Consider the following 18,040-nt stretch of genomic DNA (forward strand, 5'->3'; position numbering starts at 1 on the left):
AAAGCTGTATCATGAGCTACTTGATGAAATGGGCATCTATACAAAGCAAACAGATTAAGTACAATTTTTATGTGCAGAGTGAAATATTTATTTATTGTGCTTATATATTGCTGTAATGAAGAAATTATTCCCATTAAAAGAATTATTGCTACTGAACCGATGCATGTTTTGTAGATGCACAAATACCTATCCCGCTATTCCCTTTGGGTTAAGCAACTTAATTATTAATATCCTTACATATGAGCGAAATAGGAAATAGGGGCTGGAGGCTAAAACATAGGATGAACAGTTGCAGGAGCTGGATATGCCTAGCCTAACTTCTGGGTGTTTGGATTTGGAGTGGAAATCTCCATCTTTCTTCTTCTTATCTTTATTAGACTTATATACCACCCTTCTCCCGTAGGACTCAGGGCAGTTCACAAGGTTTTTAAAATAACAATACAACAATTACAAAAATTAAGAACAGTTAAAATGATTACATTTAGACCTTGAATAAATATAAAACCCCAATTAAAATCCAATTAAAACCCCAATTAATACTCTCGGTCCAGGCCAGAAAGCTCAAAGAGCCAAGTCTTCAGGTCCCGGCGGAATGAGCGAAGGTCAGGGGCAGTCCTAAGCTCTACGGGCAGCTGGTTCCAAAGGGCAGGTGCACCCACAGAGAAGGCCCTCCCCCTGGGTGTTATCCGCCGGCAATCTTTTACCGGCGGTACCCTGAAAAGACCCTCCCTGTGGGAGCGCACAGGATGCCTTCACATAGGCAGCCTTCATGTCCTGCTTTGGCAGGCTCATTATACTGGCAGGATAGCTGATGACTGGCAGGTCATATGTGTTCATGGCAAGGATCTTCACTGGCTGTCTCCTCAGGACTTGTCTTATCCTTTGATGGTACTACTACTAGTTGTCTTCCTTGCTTCCTCATCCTGGTTACCATGTGGTTGTTGGATACCAAAGTACTTATAGCTGGTCTATATATCTGTTATGTGGCTCACTAGTAGTTTCACCCTATTGATGTTAACTACTTGCCCTCTCATGATTCCCATCCCACCACACTTCTCCAGTCCGAATGATATCCTAGTGTCCTCATTGTAGATCCCTGTCAGGTGGATCAACGCTTCGATCACTCTGCTTACAGCTTAATGTCATCCATGTAGAAGAGCTGACTGATGGTAGTTCCACTCTTGAACTTGTATCCATATCCAGTCCTTGTCGTTATCTGACTGAGGGGGTTCAAGCCTATATAGAACAGCAGCAGAGGCAGTGCATCATCTTAATATATGCCATATTTAATGACCATTTATGGTGATACTTTGAAGTGACTTCCAATGTTGTCTTCCACAGTCCCTTTGAGTTCTTGAGGAAGGTCAAATAAGAGAATAACAGAATTGGAAGTGACCTTGGAGGTCTTCTAGTCCAACCCCCTGCTCAAGCAGGCGACCTATACCAATCCAGGCAAGTGGTTGTCCAATCTCTTCTTAAAAACATCCAGTGATGGAGCATCCACAGCTTCTGAAGGCAAGCCATTCCAATGATTAATAGTTTTAACTGTCAGGAAATTTCTTCTTAGTTCTAGCTTGGTTCTCTCCTTGATTAGTTTCCATCCATTTTTTCTTGTTCTGCCTTCAGGTACTTTGGAGAATAAGTTGACTCCCTTAAATATTGAAATACTGCTATCGTATCATTCCCTTGTCCTTCGTTTCATTAAACTACACATAACTAATTCCTGCAACTGTTCTTCACCTGTTTTAGCCTCCAGTCCCCTAATTAACTTTGTTGCTTCTCTCTGCACTCTTTCTGGAGTCTCAACGTCTTTTTTATATATAATAGTGACCAAAACTGGATGCAATATGCCAAGTGTGATCTTACCAAGACATTATAAAGTGGTACTAACACTACTCGTGAACCTGATTCAATCCCTCTGTTAATACAGCTTAGGACTATGTTGGATTTTCTGGCTGCTGAAGCATACTGCCGGCATGCAGGTCCTTAGTGACCTGTTGACTTTGCATAGTACCAAGCACTCACAGATCCATGTGTGTGGCATTGAGACGTAAGATTTCCTGTAGTCAGTCCAGGCTGTGCTCAAGGTCCACTTGTCTTAAAATTGCTGAGGTTGAGAAACACTGCACTAGATAATCTCTTTATCTGACCCAACTCAGTTCTTGTGGCTTAATTTATAAATATATACAAACAGATATCCAAACTTAGTGCCATTTTGAGCTCATTCTGGTTTTTTTAAAGCTACATTTGAAGAACAGCTTGTTTTGCTAGTCCTTCCTTGTGCAGTACAAAGCACAAATTGCAATAAAGTGCAAATGTCTGGGTTTTTGAAAGAAATACATAATTTTTTCAAGTGAAAGAGAAAAAAGGCCATCTTGTGTTTCTTGTTAAAGGAAGAAGAAAAAAGTAGCACTTGGTTGGGCTATTTGTACTGCATTAAATTTTTAGTCATTCATATACCGACATTCAGGGCAGGTTTGATTTAAAACATTAGCTAGTCTATGCCATTTTCTCCCAACAAGCATTGAAGCAACATTTTCAGTAACCAAGTCATGCATTCTTAGCTCAAAACTCTGATCTGATGACTAAGAAAATTCCAGGGGGAAAAAAAAAAGAGCTATACTAATAGCAGCTTCTTTTTTTCCATTGCAATACCTCATTAAAATGGTTCATGGTGTTCCTTGGGGAATACTATTCCTTACTATACATCAACATTTGAAAATAACATCAACACCTGCTAAGCATCTGAATAAAATAGAAACAAACATAATCTCTTCCAATTTCTCTGAGTAATAAAAACATCTAGGGCACAAAACTGGCCTGGATTTGTGCTGGATTAGAAAAGGTTCGAACTGTACTAACAGTACTTTGTGTTTCTGTTATCTATTTACAAAATAGGCTGAATTTGCTTATTGCACTGAGCCATCGTTGTGTCTTAAATAAATCACAGTTAAGATTCATATTCCCATACCCTAATCTACTTTCACTAAGCTAAAACCAAATAAACCCACTGTAGTGCAACCGAGTACTAAACAGTAGCCAGTTTTGTGGACATCTTTGCTATTTCTAGTGATCATGTTTATTTTGCAGCTGCAATCTGATTGCTATAAATAAACCTTATTATATATGCTTTAGCCTGATGTGAAAAAGGAGCCATATATAGATTGAGTGGAAGTGGAGATAGCTTAAATACATCCTAAGCAGCCAATATTCACCATCTGCACATTCGTTTCCCCAAAACAATGTTTTTCCTGGTGTGAAGTTTGTTCATACAACATGCTGGCTATGGTTTGCTTTTGGCTTTGTTGCATGAAACCTGCCACTATTTTTTACAAACCATGATTTAAGCCACCGCATTATGTGTGTGTGAATAGTACACTATGCTTTTTGAGCAGACAATGGATTAGCATAATGTACTGATTAGGTTTCTATCAGATGGTAGCGTGCTCTTCTGTGGCCTGGCAGTCCGCAGGCGTGTATGGATTTCTATTTTGATAACCCCTTACCCTGCCCACATCGGAAGCAGCATGATAGTAGGGGATAATATCTCTGTGAATTTATCCAGAATTGACTTGGGAGACCGGTGTGTGGTGTAGTTGGTTCACATGGTGTGGTAGGATGGTTTGTTGTCACTGTGTGTTGGGGGGAGAGAGCAGGGGGGGGAGGCTCAGCTAATCTCAATGTACACATGTTGTACTTTGACCATAAAGGTTTTTCATTGATTGGTGCCTGAAGTTCAAAACTTGGAAAAAACCAGAAAAGGCCAGGTTCCTTCATAAAACGTCAGAAATGGAGAACAAGCCCTGTATGGAAAAAGATTACTCCTTCCCGTTTGGGTCCCCCTTCTCTTAGGAACTGACTGGCTCCCTGAGAGAGAGGAGGTCTTTAAACCAGGAATCTTGATAACAGGTTGGCAAGAGAAGCAACTAGCCAACTTTTCGCTCCCTCCAGGACCCGTCAGCTCCAAGTCAAGTTTAGCTCCTAAGGATCACATCCATGCAGGGTTCTTTTGTGTGTGTGTGTTGGTTGGTATGTTTTGAAGGCAGTCAATAAAGGGAAAGTCTCGCCCCTCTGGTTTAAAAATCAGATGCCTCGAAATTTCCTCGCCATCCAAACGCGAACGCGCTCCGATCCCGCCCGCCGCCAAGCCAGGCGAGGCAGCGGGGAACCCCTTCGGAGGAAGACCCAAGGACGAGACTCCGCCCCTTCAGCCCCGCCTCTCTGGCTTCTTGACGGGCGGCAGGGCTCCCCTTGGCCGCTAGATGGGGCCCGGCGCGTGGAGGCGGGGAGCCGGGCTGGCGGGTCGCGGAGGAGGAAAGAGTTCGCGTCACCAGCTCGCGCAGCTCCCGCTCGGGGGAGGCGGGGAGGGGGAAGAGAAGACGCAGCGGCTGCGAAGCGCAGGTACCGTCGGCCGGCCAGCCAGCCAGCCAGTCGGCCGGCCTGCCCCGCGGAGGGAGGAGCGTTTTGTTCCCGCCGCGTCTGGCTGGGCTCACGGGGTCCGTGACCGGCGGCTGACAAAACCTCTCCCGCGTTGGGCGGGCCGGGGGAAGAGACACCTGGGGTGGGGGGCTGGCTGGCTGGCTGTCGGCCTATGCGCCCTTCCCTCCGGAGCAGGGCCCGGGGAGGGATTCGCCGAGGGATCGTGCCTCTCCTGGGGACTCGGGAAGAATTGCGGGCGTCTCTTCCCACCCTTCCCAAGTTTTTGTTGCAGAGATTAAAACTGGGTTGCTTGAGGGCGCGCGCGTGTTGGTGGTCAGGTCTTTGGAGAGAAGCGCGCAGTCAAAAAGGGGAAAACAGCCGGGTTGTGTTTTTTGTGTGTGTGTGTGTGTGTGTGTGTGTGTGTGTTTTTACGGTTGCCCTGAAAGCCGGTTCCCCCTTACACAAGAACGGGTTGCACTCTTCCGGTTCCCTTCCAGGTTTTTGCATTGATGGCCTGCGGGTCCGGGATGCCGGGCGTGGGAGTAGAGCGGGAGCCCGACAGGTGCTTCGGTCTCCCTAGCCTAGGAGATTTCTTGGCAATGGGAGGAGAGAAATAGAGGTTGAAGCGTTGGGAGGGCGAAAGGCTTTTTTTGGGAAGTGCCGAACCGAAAGGCTGGCTGGGTCAGTGTAAGAAGTCTATGGGAGAAGATGGGGTGTTGACTGTGAACTCTTTAACTCTTGCTTGCTCTGATAGGCTTTTGTGAAATTTGCAAGAGTCCGGTAAGGTTTTACGTTTTCCCACCTCATTAAACAATGCCTTTCTCTCATCAAGGTTGACTCAGCCTTCCATCCTTCCGAGGTAGGTAAAATGAGGACCCAGATTGTTGGGGGCAATAAGCTGACTTTGTAATAATGCCGCTTGGGGGGGGGGGCGAAAGCCCTAATAATCAGGCATATACATAGAATGAAGGCTATTGCTAAGCACATTTGATTTGTGCTTAGATTGTAAGCCGCCCTGAGTCTTCGGAGAAGGGCGGGATATAAATGGGATTAAAATAAAAATAAATCATTACATCCCAGTGAAACTGCTTGAATAGAAACAAGGTTTGTATGAGTAGGTGTGTGCAGTCTTGAGGTTAAAAAATATATATATCACCTGGTAAACAAGGGTGTGTCCTCCTGTACTTTAAACCAAGCAAAGGCAGTGGAAAGCTTCACCACGTCTCAGCAGGAACACGGTGCCGCTTCTACTATTTTCCACATGCAATGTTTTATCTGTTCTGAGCGGGAATTAGCTAAAAGCACAAAGAATCCAAAAGGAAGCAGAACAAGGTTTATGATGGATCTTAGAAGAATTCACGATGCGCACATCTCTTCTGATGTGGCAAATTCAGTTCAGGAGCTGTTGGAGCAAATAATATCGGAACGCGATGCCTTACACCAAGCCCTGGCATATCTTACTGCTGGTTTAGCAAACCTTGAGAAACACCTGGAAGAGACAGATCGCCGTGTGGGAGCTCTGGAAGCAAAGGTGGTATCTACTCAAGGCTGTGTTGTCAAACATGCTACTTTAATGAAGGAACTGGCAGTAGGAAAGTTGGTGGCTGACTACAAGCTGGAGACACTAGAAAACAAATTGCGAGCTCGAAACTTGAGGGTCACAGGTGTCCCAGCAGCCATTGGAAATGTGAACCTTATCCCCTTCATAGAAAATCTGTTGCCAGCTGCCTTAGATTTAAATGGCAAACAGGTTCCCATCTGTATAGAAAGTGCTTACCGTCTCCCAGCAAAAAATGCCCAGGTGGGTAATGGTAGTACTGTACTAATCACTCTTTCTGATTTGCGGCATCGGGAAAGAATACTGAAGACATCCTGGACAACAAATTTCTGTGGACACAAGGTATCCTTCTTTCCTGATCTCAGCCCACTGACATATGCCCGACGGAAACGTTTTGTGGCTGTCAAGCAACAGTTCCTGAAGGAAGGAGTTTAGGCCTACGTATTGTACCCTGCAAAGTTAAAGGTTCTCTATCGGCAGAAAACATACATCTTCAAAGACATTCAATCTGCAGTTCACCTGCTGGATGAAATCCGAAAAGGTAGTTGGTAAATGGAGAAAAATTAGTACAGACTTTGAGGAAAAACTTTGCTCCTGTTGGGTATAGTATTGACAGGATGAGTTTAGAAATCTTTGGCTGCTATTTTGAAGTAGGGATAATGAATAGTAGCATGTTCAGTGGAATGAATGCAAACCATTCAGACAGTGATATCCTGAGACACTGGGGAAGGGTTATAATCTTGGAAGGCCTTCATCTTCCTCAGCACACATGGCATATGCCTGAATAGGCAAATGCCAATAAATGTCTCGGGGTCTTTACTGAATGAAATAGAAGTATCTTGGTTCCTTTCGAGTTTGCTTCCTCAGCGATTAAAAGGTTGAGAGGGTGTTTTTATACTCATTTGCAAGATTCTGCTATTGATACAGAGGTGAAAAGGGTGCTTCCAACCCTTGCAATCAGCTAGAAAATTACATCATTTACAAGAGAGGTTTTTTTTCCCATTGAGTACCCAACTGCTACCATATTTACAAAGGACTTTGAAATAGCATTATGCTAGCAAGAGATTTGTTTGCATTACTGTGTTTTCAAGCGCATTGAACTCTTCAGAAGAATATATCCTATAGTGCTTGAAAATGTTTCTTCGCATACATACTCAGCAGATGGGCTTTGCCTAAGATAGATTTTATTAAATATTTACCAAGTTTGTACAATTAGTTTGCTATGATTTTTACAAAAATACATTTTCCTTACGACTGATAATCTCTTCAAAGATATATGGCCATTCCTGCAGTGTATTTTTCACCATTTGGTACCCAATTGTTTTTATAGGGCACAGCAGGAATTGCTTTCAGAGAGTGTCCATCTTTGTAATAGCAACCTCACTTGTGGGATTTGGCAAATTCATCTTGAGTCACAAAGCTGTGTATTCAACTTTTGTGTAGACGTAGATCAGTATGTTTAGGAGGTCCGGAAAATAATTCCTTCTCAGTTGTACTGATGACTGGTTATATTAATGATTAGTCTGATTGCTGTTTACATCTTTCCTGGCTGATTCTAAAAGGGTGGGAGAAACACTTAAATCCACTGCTGTGCATCAAGATGATGACTTCTGAAACATTTGAATACAAAATGGGGTATTTAAATGTTTACCTAAGGCAGTCTTACATATTGGAAACTGAATTATTTTCCTCAAAGGCACAGAAATAGCGGCTCCTTTGTAAGCACTTTTGCTTGGATATCTATAATATATGCTGGGTGGGGTGTTCTACAGCTTTCCTACCACTTTTCAAAGTGGAATTTGCTCTGTTAGTAAAAAGGCTTACTATATTTTGTGATGGGAAAATACCACAGACTCCACTATTTATGCACTGAATCTAATTATCTTTTGTGTTTGTTTTACCACATAACCTGGACAAAGGCCCAATTTGACAAGTGGGACGTATCATTAACAAAGATTGAAAGAAAAACGCAGAGGAGCAGCAAAACCTGATGGTTTAGAAGTAAAGGATGGGCAAAGGTTTGGCAAAACCTGATCTGATGTATAGCACCAATATGGGAGACATAGAATGCATTTTAATTCCGTACTGAGTAAACTTAGCAGAATTTTGTTTTAGTAGCAAAACAATGGAAAGGCAGATCTTTTTGAGCTTCACAGTGGGATCTAACAGTTAAGTAGTTTAGAAAAAGGAAAAGTATAGAAAGTGGGAATCTTCCTTCCTGTGGGTATGTATGGGTAGGTCTTAAGCCGTAAATGAGACAAGGGAAGAGATATAGTTGCTGTCTTATATTTAAGATCTATTTCATATACTTGTACTAAAATCGTTTTCGCTGGCATGGCTATGCAGAAAGAAAGTATTGGGAATAAATAGTAGAATGCATTTCTTTTTAATCGGCCAGTTGATAAAAACATCAACCATTATAGGGAAGGAGACAGTTTCTACAACTATCTTCTGATTATGAATTGGATCCTGCTAATACAAGTTCTGGGCTTTAGAGTTCATTTGTGCAAGGCAGATGGGACTTTCCTACCTTCCAAAAGATTTATAGCTTATACTTACTTGCTAAAGAGAAAGGTGGGATTTAATATTGACAGCTGCTTTTGTCTATTGCCATTGATAACCTGGAAAAAGAACAGGCAGCTGGGATAGATGAAATGACACAGTAGAGCTTATAAAAATTGCTTTTATCCTGACTTTTTCATATGCAACTCAAGGCAGCAAACATATCAATACTCTTTCCTTTGCCTATTTTCCCCACCACAACAACCCTGTGAGGTGAGTTGGGCTGAGAGAAAGTGACTAGCCCAAAGTCACCCACCTGCTTTTCCCGTCTAAGATGGGACTAGAAATTACACTTCCCTGACTTCTAGGCCATGACCTTTACCACTATACCAAACTGGATCTAGTTTATCGTTTGTAGTGTACCCTCTACTTTCTACATCTTTAAAATTATATACTTAATTCTATCGTGTTCTGCACGCAGTTTGATCCTTGTAGTAGCCCTTGGTTGCTGATCAGAATCAGCCAGTAATCTTAATGGTTGAGTGTGGATTTTAATCTGGGCTTCTCCAGTCATATTCCAACATTCTTAACTTCTTCATCACTGCAACCTTGGTGATTGCCTATATTTTTCCAAAGCTGGTTATATTGGTATTGCTTAAAAAAGAAATTTGAATCTTAGATAGCAATTCAGTATGATACTGTTATTGAGCTGTACAAATAGTTTCAATTCTTAACCCTAAGTCACACTGTGCAGTGCTACCCACCATCTCCAACTTCAGTGGGTACAACAGAGCTTGAAAGATTTGAGCCCTGGTGCAAGGATAAGTTAATATGGCTAACACTAAGCAAGACGAACTTGACGTCTGATTATCCTAATCTCTCAACAGTAAACTTGATTGCTTGTATCAAATAAAGCCATAATTATTTCCCTCCCTCCTCAAAAAAGGCATGATGGTTGAGGAGGAAAGAAAACATGTCTTATACACAATTCACTTGCTTTCCAATGTTCTTACACACTACAGCAGCGATCCCGCAGTTTTGTGGTGTCTGCTATTTGTTGGCTCACTGCCTTACCATAGCAAGCTGTCTGATCCTAGTGGATCTTTCTTTTTCTTTCAAATCCTTTCAGAAAAGATGACTATGACTTTGATCCGCAACAGGCTGGCGCTGCTGGTCCTAGGAATCCTTGTCACTTTTGTCCTCTACCTGTTGCTTCCTGCAATCCAGCATGAAAAATTTACTGCTCCAGTAGACATCCCTAAACCACGGGCCATGGAGGAAGAGGTGAAGGGTACAGGTGCTGGGAATGTTACCATCACGACAGGGACAGTTTTGCACTCTTCTGTTTTCTTCAGAGAAGCTGTGCTGGTACAAAAAGATGTGGCTTCCTCCACTGAAAGGTAAGTTACCTTCCTGATTTTTGAGACTTCAAGGAGTTAAATCTCGTTCACGTAGTAAATAACACCAAAGCAACCTATCTATTCTAACAGTACACAGAAACATTAGCTTGAGTTTGGGCTGCTGGCAGCGATTCTGATTGGTCTAAAGGGTACCAAAAGTAGCATGAATATTGGCTGATTTAGTGTTTAAAAGTGAATCTTGAATGGTTGATTTATTTTGCTCTAGTAGGAGTTGCAGTTCTGGTATTACTGTATTTCAGTGAATAGGTGATGAAATATATATTTACTGATCTGTTTTCCTTGTCACTTCCTAGATGGATGTCATATTACTCATTTGACTCATAAGCTGCCCCTATTTGTATGACCGTGCAGCTTTCAAAAAACCTGATTATTATTGCTAACTAAATCCTGGATCCACAGAGAGAATACAGTTTATTTCTTCCAGAGTGCAAAGTAATTCAGCATTGGTAATCCATGGCTAAATCGTGCTTGCTGATGCTGGAATTTTCTTTCTACTGTGCATTTGTTGTGCTAATCTGTGGCTTTCTTGGTGATAATATTATAAAATAAGAGACAGGACTACTGCTCAGATATTGCAGGGGGCCTAAATACATTTTTCTCAGCATATTTGCCACAAAGCAATCTCATTTTCTAAGTTTGTAAAAGCATCACTTTTCATCTCTAAAAAAATGGCTTTCTCTTAATTAGCAATTATTTGCAATTAGAGCTTCATATTATTTCTCTAAGACTGCCATACACTTCTATTATTGAGTGATTGTGGTAATTAGGTTATTTAAGAATATGTTTTCTATCAGATAATCTGAGTATTTCCTTCTGTATTAGTACCTATGTATAACCTTTTAAAGATAGGAAAAGAAACATTGCAAAGATTGCCAAATATATCTCATTTCTTTAATAATATAGCATGTTATTGTATGAACTCTTATTCAAGTCTTCAAATTGTTTGAGATTAGTCTTCTTTAATTTGATGGGAATTGGATGTATTGAAATAATTATTACCAGATTTATGTTTATTATATTGCAAAGTATCTGAAGGCCACCAGGTAATATTGTCATAAACAATAGAATACATATCTATTTTCCCCAGCTGTGTTAATTAATTACACTGCTCGTGTATCTCATGGACAAATAATTTTTCCTAACCATACTCCAGGCAGGTATTACTTTGGTGCTAAAAAAAACCCGAATTCACTTAATTGTTTCGAAGTAACCATTTTTTCTTTTCCTTTTTTGAGACTAGTTTAAGGGATTTTGTTTTACTACTGTATATAAATAAAATATTTTGGGACCTAACAGTATTTTTAGTACATTATTCATATCAGAATGGTAAAAAAGATGACATTACCTGCTAGTTCTTTTTCTTAACAGGCTGGCAGTGATATTCTTGCATGGCCAGTCCTTCACATCCAAGACATGGGAGACTCTAGGAACACTGGCTTTGCTTGCAGAGAACGGCTATCGCGCAGTAGCTATTGATTTGCCTGGTAAGAATTAGCAGTAAATTATTTTGGGGGGCAATTTTGGCTTTTCAGTTTCAGCTTCATTTTCTTTTACGGGCTGATATTCAGTAATAAATATACATTTCTGGGGGTTTAACTCTTGCTTTGGCAACACACTTTGGATGAAGGCAGCAAACCAAAGTAGAGGGATGAGCATCACTCTTTCTATTTAGTAAATCACTCCCATCTGCATGTTCCATTGGCAGTAATCCCTCTCTCTCTCTCTCTCTCTCTCCCTGGAGTGAATGCCAACAGTTGTAGAGGCCCTTCTAATGCCTCTGATCTATTTTCATAACAGAAAGGATGTATTTATTATTTAATAAGGGGGGAAAGTTCTTGGAATCTGTTAACTGGAAGGGAGAGCCAGGTTTGTTTGAATGCCATGCCCTGTAAAGATTGTGATCAGCAGCCCACTGAAGATTTCATTGCCTGTTTTGCCAGATTTGTTCCCCCTTTCAAATACTATTGTATATTATTGCCTTTGCTGGAGGAAAACATTTGGTTTGTATTTGTTTAGCATCCCCCCCACCCCCAGGTCTTTTTAGCTCCCACTCTAATAGTTTTGAAAAGTCCCTAAAAACCTGGCTCTTCTAGGTTTTGGGAGTAAGGTGGCTGTTGAGTCCTTGTTGAGTTCATTTTGTACAGTGCTTGGAATTTGTGTCTGGCTATGTATAATGTCTTTGTTTTTTATTCTTTATAATGTAAGCCTCAGAGTCTCTTGGAGTTGGGTGGCCTTAAGTCTAATAAGTAGATTTCTTAATTGATTGATTAATGTATATGCTGCCTGTCTCACTGTCCAGAATCATCTGGATGGCTTGTTGTTGTTGTTAGCTGCGAAGTCGTGTCCGACCCATCGCGACCCTATGGACAACTTTCCTTCAGGCCTTCCTGTCCTCTACCATCTTCTGGAGTCCATTTAAGCTCACGCCTACTGCTTCTGTGACTCCATCCAGCCACCTCATTCTCTGTCGTCCCATTCTTCTATTGCCCTCAATCTTTCCCAGCATTAGGCTCTTTTCCAGTGAGTCCTTCCTTCTCATTAGGTGGCCAAAGTATTTGAGTTTTAGCTTCAGGATCTGCCCTTCTAAAGAGCAGTCAGGGTTGATCTCCTCTAGGACTGACCGGTTTGATCGCCTTGCAGTCCAAGGGACTCGCAGGAGTCTTCTCCAGCACCATAGTTCAAAGGCCTCAATTCTTTGGCGCTCAGCCTTTCTTATGGTCCAGCTTTCACTGCCATACATTGCAACTGGGAAGACCATGGCCTTGACTATATGCACTTTTGTTGACAGGGTGATGTCTCTGCTTTTTAGTGTGCTGTCTAGATTTGCCATGGCTTTCCTCCCGAGGAGCAAGCATCTTTTAATTTCTTGGCTACAGTCCCCATCTGCAGTGATCTTGGAGCCAAGGAAAATAAAATCTGTCACTACCTCCATTTCTTCCCCATCTATTTGCCAGGAATTGAGAGGGCCGGATGCCATGATCTTGGTTTTCTTAATGTTAAGTTTCAACCCAAGTTTTGCACTCTCCTTCACCCGCAACAAGAGGCTTTTTAGTTCCTCTTCACTTTCTCTGGATGGCTTACAATAGTGTAAAAGAATAAATATGAAAACATTAAAAGCTTTAAAATTACAGTTAACAGCAATTAAATAGAGGTTAAAACCAAAAGCAAGGGTAGGCTTTTGTCTCTCACTCAGTCAACCACCTCCAACATTGTGCACTCCCATCTGAGTCCCAAGCCAACCAGCAGAGCCAGGTGTTGAGGCCATTTCAGAAGGCCAGAAGATTGGAGGAGGATCTCACCTCTGGAGGCAAAGGGCAGAGTTATGGTTATCACTTTGGAGATGTAGCAGGACTAGTTTATAAAAGTTTAGTTTGCATTATCAGTGATTTATATTTTAGAAGGATTTCTAACAGCTGGTGCTGTAGAGTGAGGGAAGTTGCTTAACTAGTCAAAGGAAAGCCAGAAGTAGTAGTTAGGTTTTAGAGATTGCTGGGATAACTGCATAGCCATGTAGTTTTTCTTTTTGAGAATACTTTGAGCTCTGCACAAACTCAGTGCTGTATTTTATAGCATATTTCAGTCTCCCAGGAGTGAATTGTGTAGTTTAAACCATGCTTTAAATAAATAATGCTACTTTGGAAGGACATAAATTTGCCCCAGCTTCTCTTAAGTTGTATTTGACTAGAGGATCAGAAAGAAGAGCCAAATTTTCCCTTGAAAGTTGGAGGACAATGGTATATTGCTGGTTATGATAGCCTTCCTGAAATTGGTATCTTCCAGATCTGTGGCCTGAGGAATTCTAGGATTTCACCATATCTGAAGGGAGGTTAAAAAAAAAGCTAGTTCCTCTATAAACATCAGAATGACACGAGTTAGTACAATACATGTCTTGATTTCTAGTTAACATTGTTTTAGTGATCCTCATGGTTTGTTTCTGAACAGGTTATGGGAGCTCCCCACGTTCAACCTCTGTTGGGACTGCAAAAGGCCGCATTTCCTTTCTGGAGCAAGTCTTCAAGGAGCTGGGCCTTCAGAAGCCCATTTTGATAAGCTCATCGATGAGTGGCCGATATTCCATTCCATTTCTCTTTTCTAGTGGAGAACGGTTGAGGGGCTTTGTGTCTATTGCACCAGTGGGTACAAAAGATTTTTCAGCTCAACAATATCAACAGCTTGAGGTAAGAGATCTATGGACTGGAAAAATGAATTATATTCATTTGCATGGAAGATGACATCTGTCTTCCCAAAGAGGAAAAAAGAAGTCTCTCAGTGAATCTAAGTCAGACATGTCAAACACAAGGCCCGGGGGCCGGATCCGGCCCGTGAAGTGGTTTCATGCGGCCCGCGAAGCCATCCTGGAAACAGTGAGGGAACGGCCCCCATTGCCTTGGCCCTGGCCCAGAGACCCTCCTTCTGCCAGAGACCCTCAGATCTGTCCCACTCCTGCCCAGGCTCCCATAGGCACCCTTGATGCGAACGATGTAGAGCTGGCCACGCCCACCCAGTAGGCCATACACACTTTAGCCACGCCCACCCAGTAGGCCACACCCACCCAGGCCACACCCACCCATCCCCCTGAGGGCAACCGCAATGCTGATGTGGCCCTCAATGAAATTGAGTTTGACACCCCTGATCTAAGTGGATCCTCCATTTTAAAGGCACATGATTTCAGAAAAACACATATGTTCATTTCAAGTAAATACAGTTCATTTGATTTAATATAAACCTTTAATTCCATTAAATTACTGTGGTTATTTTCCATATATTTAACACTTTTTCCCTAACATCCCAAGGAAATAGTCATTCTTAGGTATTAACTTTTGGGGCTCTGTAAATTACAGATGTTTTGCAGCAACACGTATCTCCCTGGGGATGCAGACACTACAGTCCCTAGCCTAGAGTTTTATTAAGAAAAGATGTTCTCAGTTTAAATTTTCCTTGCCATTTTAGTAAGGAAGTGGAAGAGGGGGATGAATGGAACCTTTCAAGGACACACATCGGGTGTAGAATCTGATGTCTGGCAGATCAGGGCTTTTTATACAAACTCATAGGGGCTCATAATATGGATGTCTTATGCAGAAATAGGCCACCCAACTCCAAGAGAACTTGGAGAAAGTTGTGTGGACAGTGATGCCAGGAAAGACAGTCTCTCTAGTTTTATATGCCCGAAAGAAGGCTGGGGGAAAGAAGTTCTACTATGCAGATATTAGGTAGCATAAGCATCGTGTCAGTACAGTATAGAACAGTCTTTCTCAAATTTTATAGCTTGAAGAAATCTTTGAAGTAATTTCAGGCCTCAGGAAACTTTTGCATGACCTTATGAAACCCCACTTAAGAGAGGCTACTCTAGACCCTTGCTGGGTTTTTGCAGTTCTCCTTATGACAGATATAGCAAGTATTTGTTACTAGTCCACATAGGATTGCAGTACTCCAAATGTCATTTCATCACCAATTGCTACCATCTATTTTTTTTCTCTTCCTGCCATGGCACCTGCCCTTTGGAGCATCAGGCCTCCTGAGATTAGATTGTCCCTGTCGGCCTTTCGTAAGGTCTTGAAAACTTGCCTTTGTGCCTGAGAACAAGCGTGGGTTAGAGTTTTCTCCTGGTTGTATGGATGATAGGTTAGACTGTGCCTGAGTGCTATGTGTTTTTATTTTTGTTTTCTATTTCTTATTTTTGTTTTATTGTAAGCTGCGTAGAGCGTAATAGTAAGATGGTGACTGTATGCATGAGCAAATAGATAAAATACACATTTCCATAATAATACCCTTTGAAGTTCCTGATGTTCTGTCCCTCGCTGTGAGTAGCCAAGAGTAACTAATAATTGAAGATTCCACCCTCTAGAATTGATTCCTAGAATACCTGGCCCTCTTTATCTGCTGTATTAATGTCAGCCTTGTGAGCACTGCAGACGAGAAGCACACCGAGAAATACTAGTTCTTTTATTGTAAAGTTACATTAGCAGAACATTGAAAGTCCGAAAGTACAGTACGTCTCCTCCCTTCTTTTGCCAGTCCAAGGAACTAGGGAAGGTGCCTTCTGAGACGTAAGCCACACCCTCATTCCTTCCGTGGACTTAGCTACCACTTGTCTGATCATTGGATAGTCTGCAGTTCTTCCTCCTGTCTCCTAAGATCATTCCCACACAGTAGACCATTGTATCCAGATTCCAATCACCGCCTCAGGTGTTTCCTTTGGAAAGGGTGTGGAGATATGTTATTGCTGATGTATTTCACAGGGCCTTTTTGCAAGTTGTGTGGAAAAGAATGGCAATTGTTTAGCAATGATTGGGAAGTAATGTTAGTATTCATTTGCATAATCCTTGGGGACCATTGCTCATTTATTTATGTTTTTATTTTTCTAGATACCAACATTGGTAATTTATGGACAGCGTGATACTGACCTGGGTGTACAATCTCTGCAAAGTCTTCAGCAGATTCCCAGATCCAGAGTTGTCATGTTGTTGGGAGCTGGTCATGCTTGCTATCTTGATAAGCCTCAGGAGTTCCACAAAGCGCTGCTGAGCTTCCTCAATGAATTAAAATGACTGTGGTATTTCTTCTTAGTTGCGCTACTGAATCCCATTTTCCTTTTCCCAGGGAAAAAGTGAAGACTGAATGTCTGTTATGTATAATCTGGATGATGTGCATATAAATCTGGTTCTTCATACTTCAAGGGCTATAGAGCTTTTTGACTGTTGATGGAAGAATTTGTCTCTACTTGTTTGTGGGGTTACTTCTTTTACAAGTGCTCAAGGTGTAATTGCCAGAATCCTACAAACTGGCAGAAGTATTGGATCAAGGACATACAGAGCAGGGTAGCATTTTCATATGTTTGTGAAAAGACTGAAGAACTTGATGTGCACATCACTATCCAATTTTCATTCCTTTTAAGAGCTGATCTCTCCAGAGAAAGGTACAACATCAACTCTTATTTCAGGAACCTGGGCCACAGATATTATCTCAAGATTAATATTTTTCCCCATTAACCACCACCTACTACTTTTAGTGTGCATATTTCTGTTTTGAGGGTGTTTTGTTGTACTTTTTATCTTAATTCTACCGTTGTGATTTGGAGGGTCTGCTTTACTTTTTCCAGCAGCACCAGACGTGCTTGTTCTTGCTGGAAATAGGTAATACTTGAAATTGCCCAAAAGACATTTGGAAAATTTGAAGAAAAACTTTGGAAAAGAAATGACACAATTTTAAGTGTATATTTTCCTGTAACTTTAATGACCACTGCAATGCTTTGGTTACCCAATTGTAACATGTTGACTCTCTGTGAATGAAGTATTTAGTTAGAATGTGTCATCCAGACTCTCACTTGAGCAGGAGAAGATGGAAGACATAAGGAGAAAGAGTCAACTTTTCAAAGAAGCATAGTCCACATGTTAGGAGAGGGATGATTTCTCCTACTCATTAGGTCATACGTTATCTAGGGTTTTGAGTATTGCAAACGTTTAATAAATTGTTTATACTGGTATTTGGTGTATGAGTGTATGTACAAATATAAATGCTAGACAGAGACTGCTAGACATCAAACTATGAAGTTATGGTTGACAGCATAGAAAATTGACTTGTTAAAGAATAAGCTTCTATGTTGTTAGATATTTTAATTATAATCTATTATAAGAACTATGGCCATAATTATCTACCTCCCTATAATCTAATTTTGTGTTTTCCAAACAATTTTTCAACTTTAATGCACAGACCTCTAGTATGACTTTGAATTTTCACCCAATTACTAATCCCCTCTACATATGTTCAAGTGAGTTTCTTTATATATTCTGTTCCACGCTGACTTATTAGGATATTTCCAACTATTAGATGAATAAGAAAAGGTGATAATTCATTCTCTTCCATGATAAATGAAGCTAAGAACTTCTGTTCTCTTGTGGTTTCAAAACAGAGTTATGAATTTATTAGAAGAGATAACACGTTTGTCTAAACAATTCTGGTATTCAGAAATTTCTAAGCAATGATATTTAAGGAAGTGCGAGGGTTTTGTAGCTTGAGTGATAAGTTTTAGAGTGGAACAGAAAGTTTGTAAATATACATTTCTTCTAGGTACCTTTTGAAACTAAATGTTAAGAGTGAAAATACCTGATATATTCTATTGCTTTTGTAGAAATTAGCTGCC

The 18,040-nt window shown here is 41.2% G+C and overlaps 1 protein-coding gene across 6 annotated transcripts; it reads left to right on the plus strand.

Moving 5' to 3' along the window:
* Positions 1-4,304: 4,304 nt before the first annotated feature.
* ABHD14A (abhydrolase domain containing 14A) lies at positions 4,305-17,383 on the plus strand. 6 transcript variants are annotated; one of them, XM_081317407.1, is made up of 6 exons: positions 4,305-4,401; positions 7,897-7,995; positions 9,609-9,879; positions 11,269-11,384; positions 13,843-14,078; positions 16,266-17,383. In XM_081317407.1, exons 2-6 carry the CDS (start codon positions 7,986-7,988, stop codon positions 16,446-16,448), a joined length of 816 nt encoding a protein of 271 aa, XP_081173533.1. In that variant the 5' UTR covers positions 4,305-4,401; positions 7,897-7,985; the 3' UTR covers positions 16,449-17,383. The 6 variants fall into 6 exon arrangements, with proteins under 6 accessions (XP_081173533.1, XP_081173536.1, XP_081173538.1 ...); XM_081317410.1 differs by having other exon boundaries at positions 7,897-7,978; XM_081317411.1 differs by lacking the exon at positions 4,305-4,401 and adding an exon at positions 5,631-6,518 and having other exon boundaries at positions 7,897-7,978.
* Positions 17,384-18,040: the final 657 nt, after the last annotated feature.

This window comes from Vipera berus (assembly GCF_964194415.1).
Source record: "Vipera berus genome assembly, chromosome: 2".
In the NCBI taxonomy this organism is placed as follows: Eukaryota; Metazoa; Chordata; class Lepidosauria; order Squamata; family Viperidae; genus Vipera; species Vipera berus.

Bases quoted from the DNA above. Each gene is read 5' to 3' on its own strand.
- ABHD14A (XM_081317407.1), top strand. The intron at 9,880-11,268 runs GTAAGTTACCTT...TTTTCTTAACAG, and splicing joins GTGGCTTCCTCCACTGAAAG to GCTGGCAGTGATATTCTTGC. The intron at 14,079-16,265 runs GTAAGAGATCTA...TTATTTTTCTAG, and splicing joins AACAATATCAACAGCTTGAG to ATACCAACATTGGTAATTTA.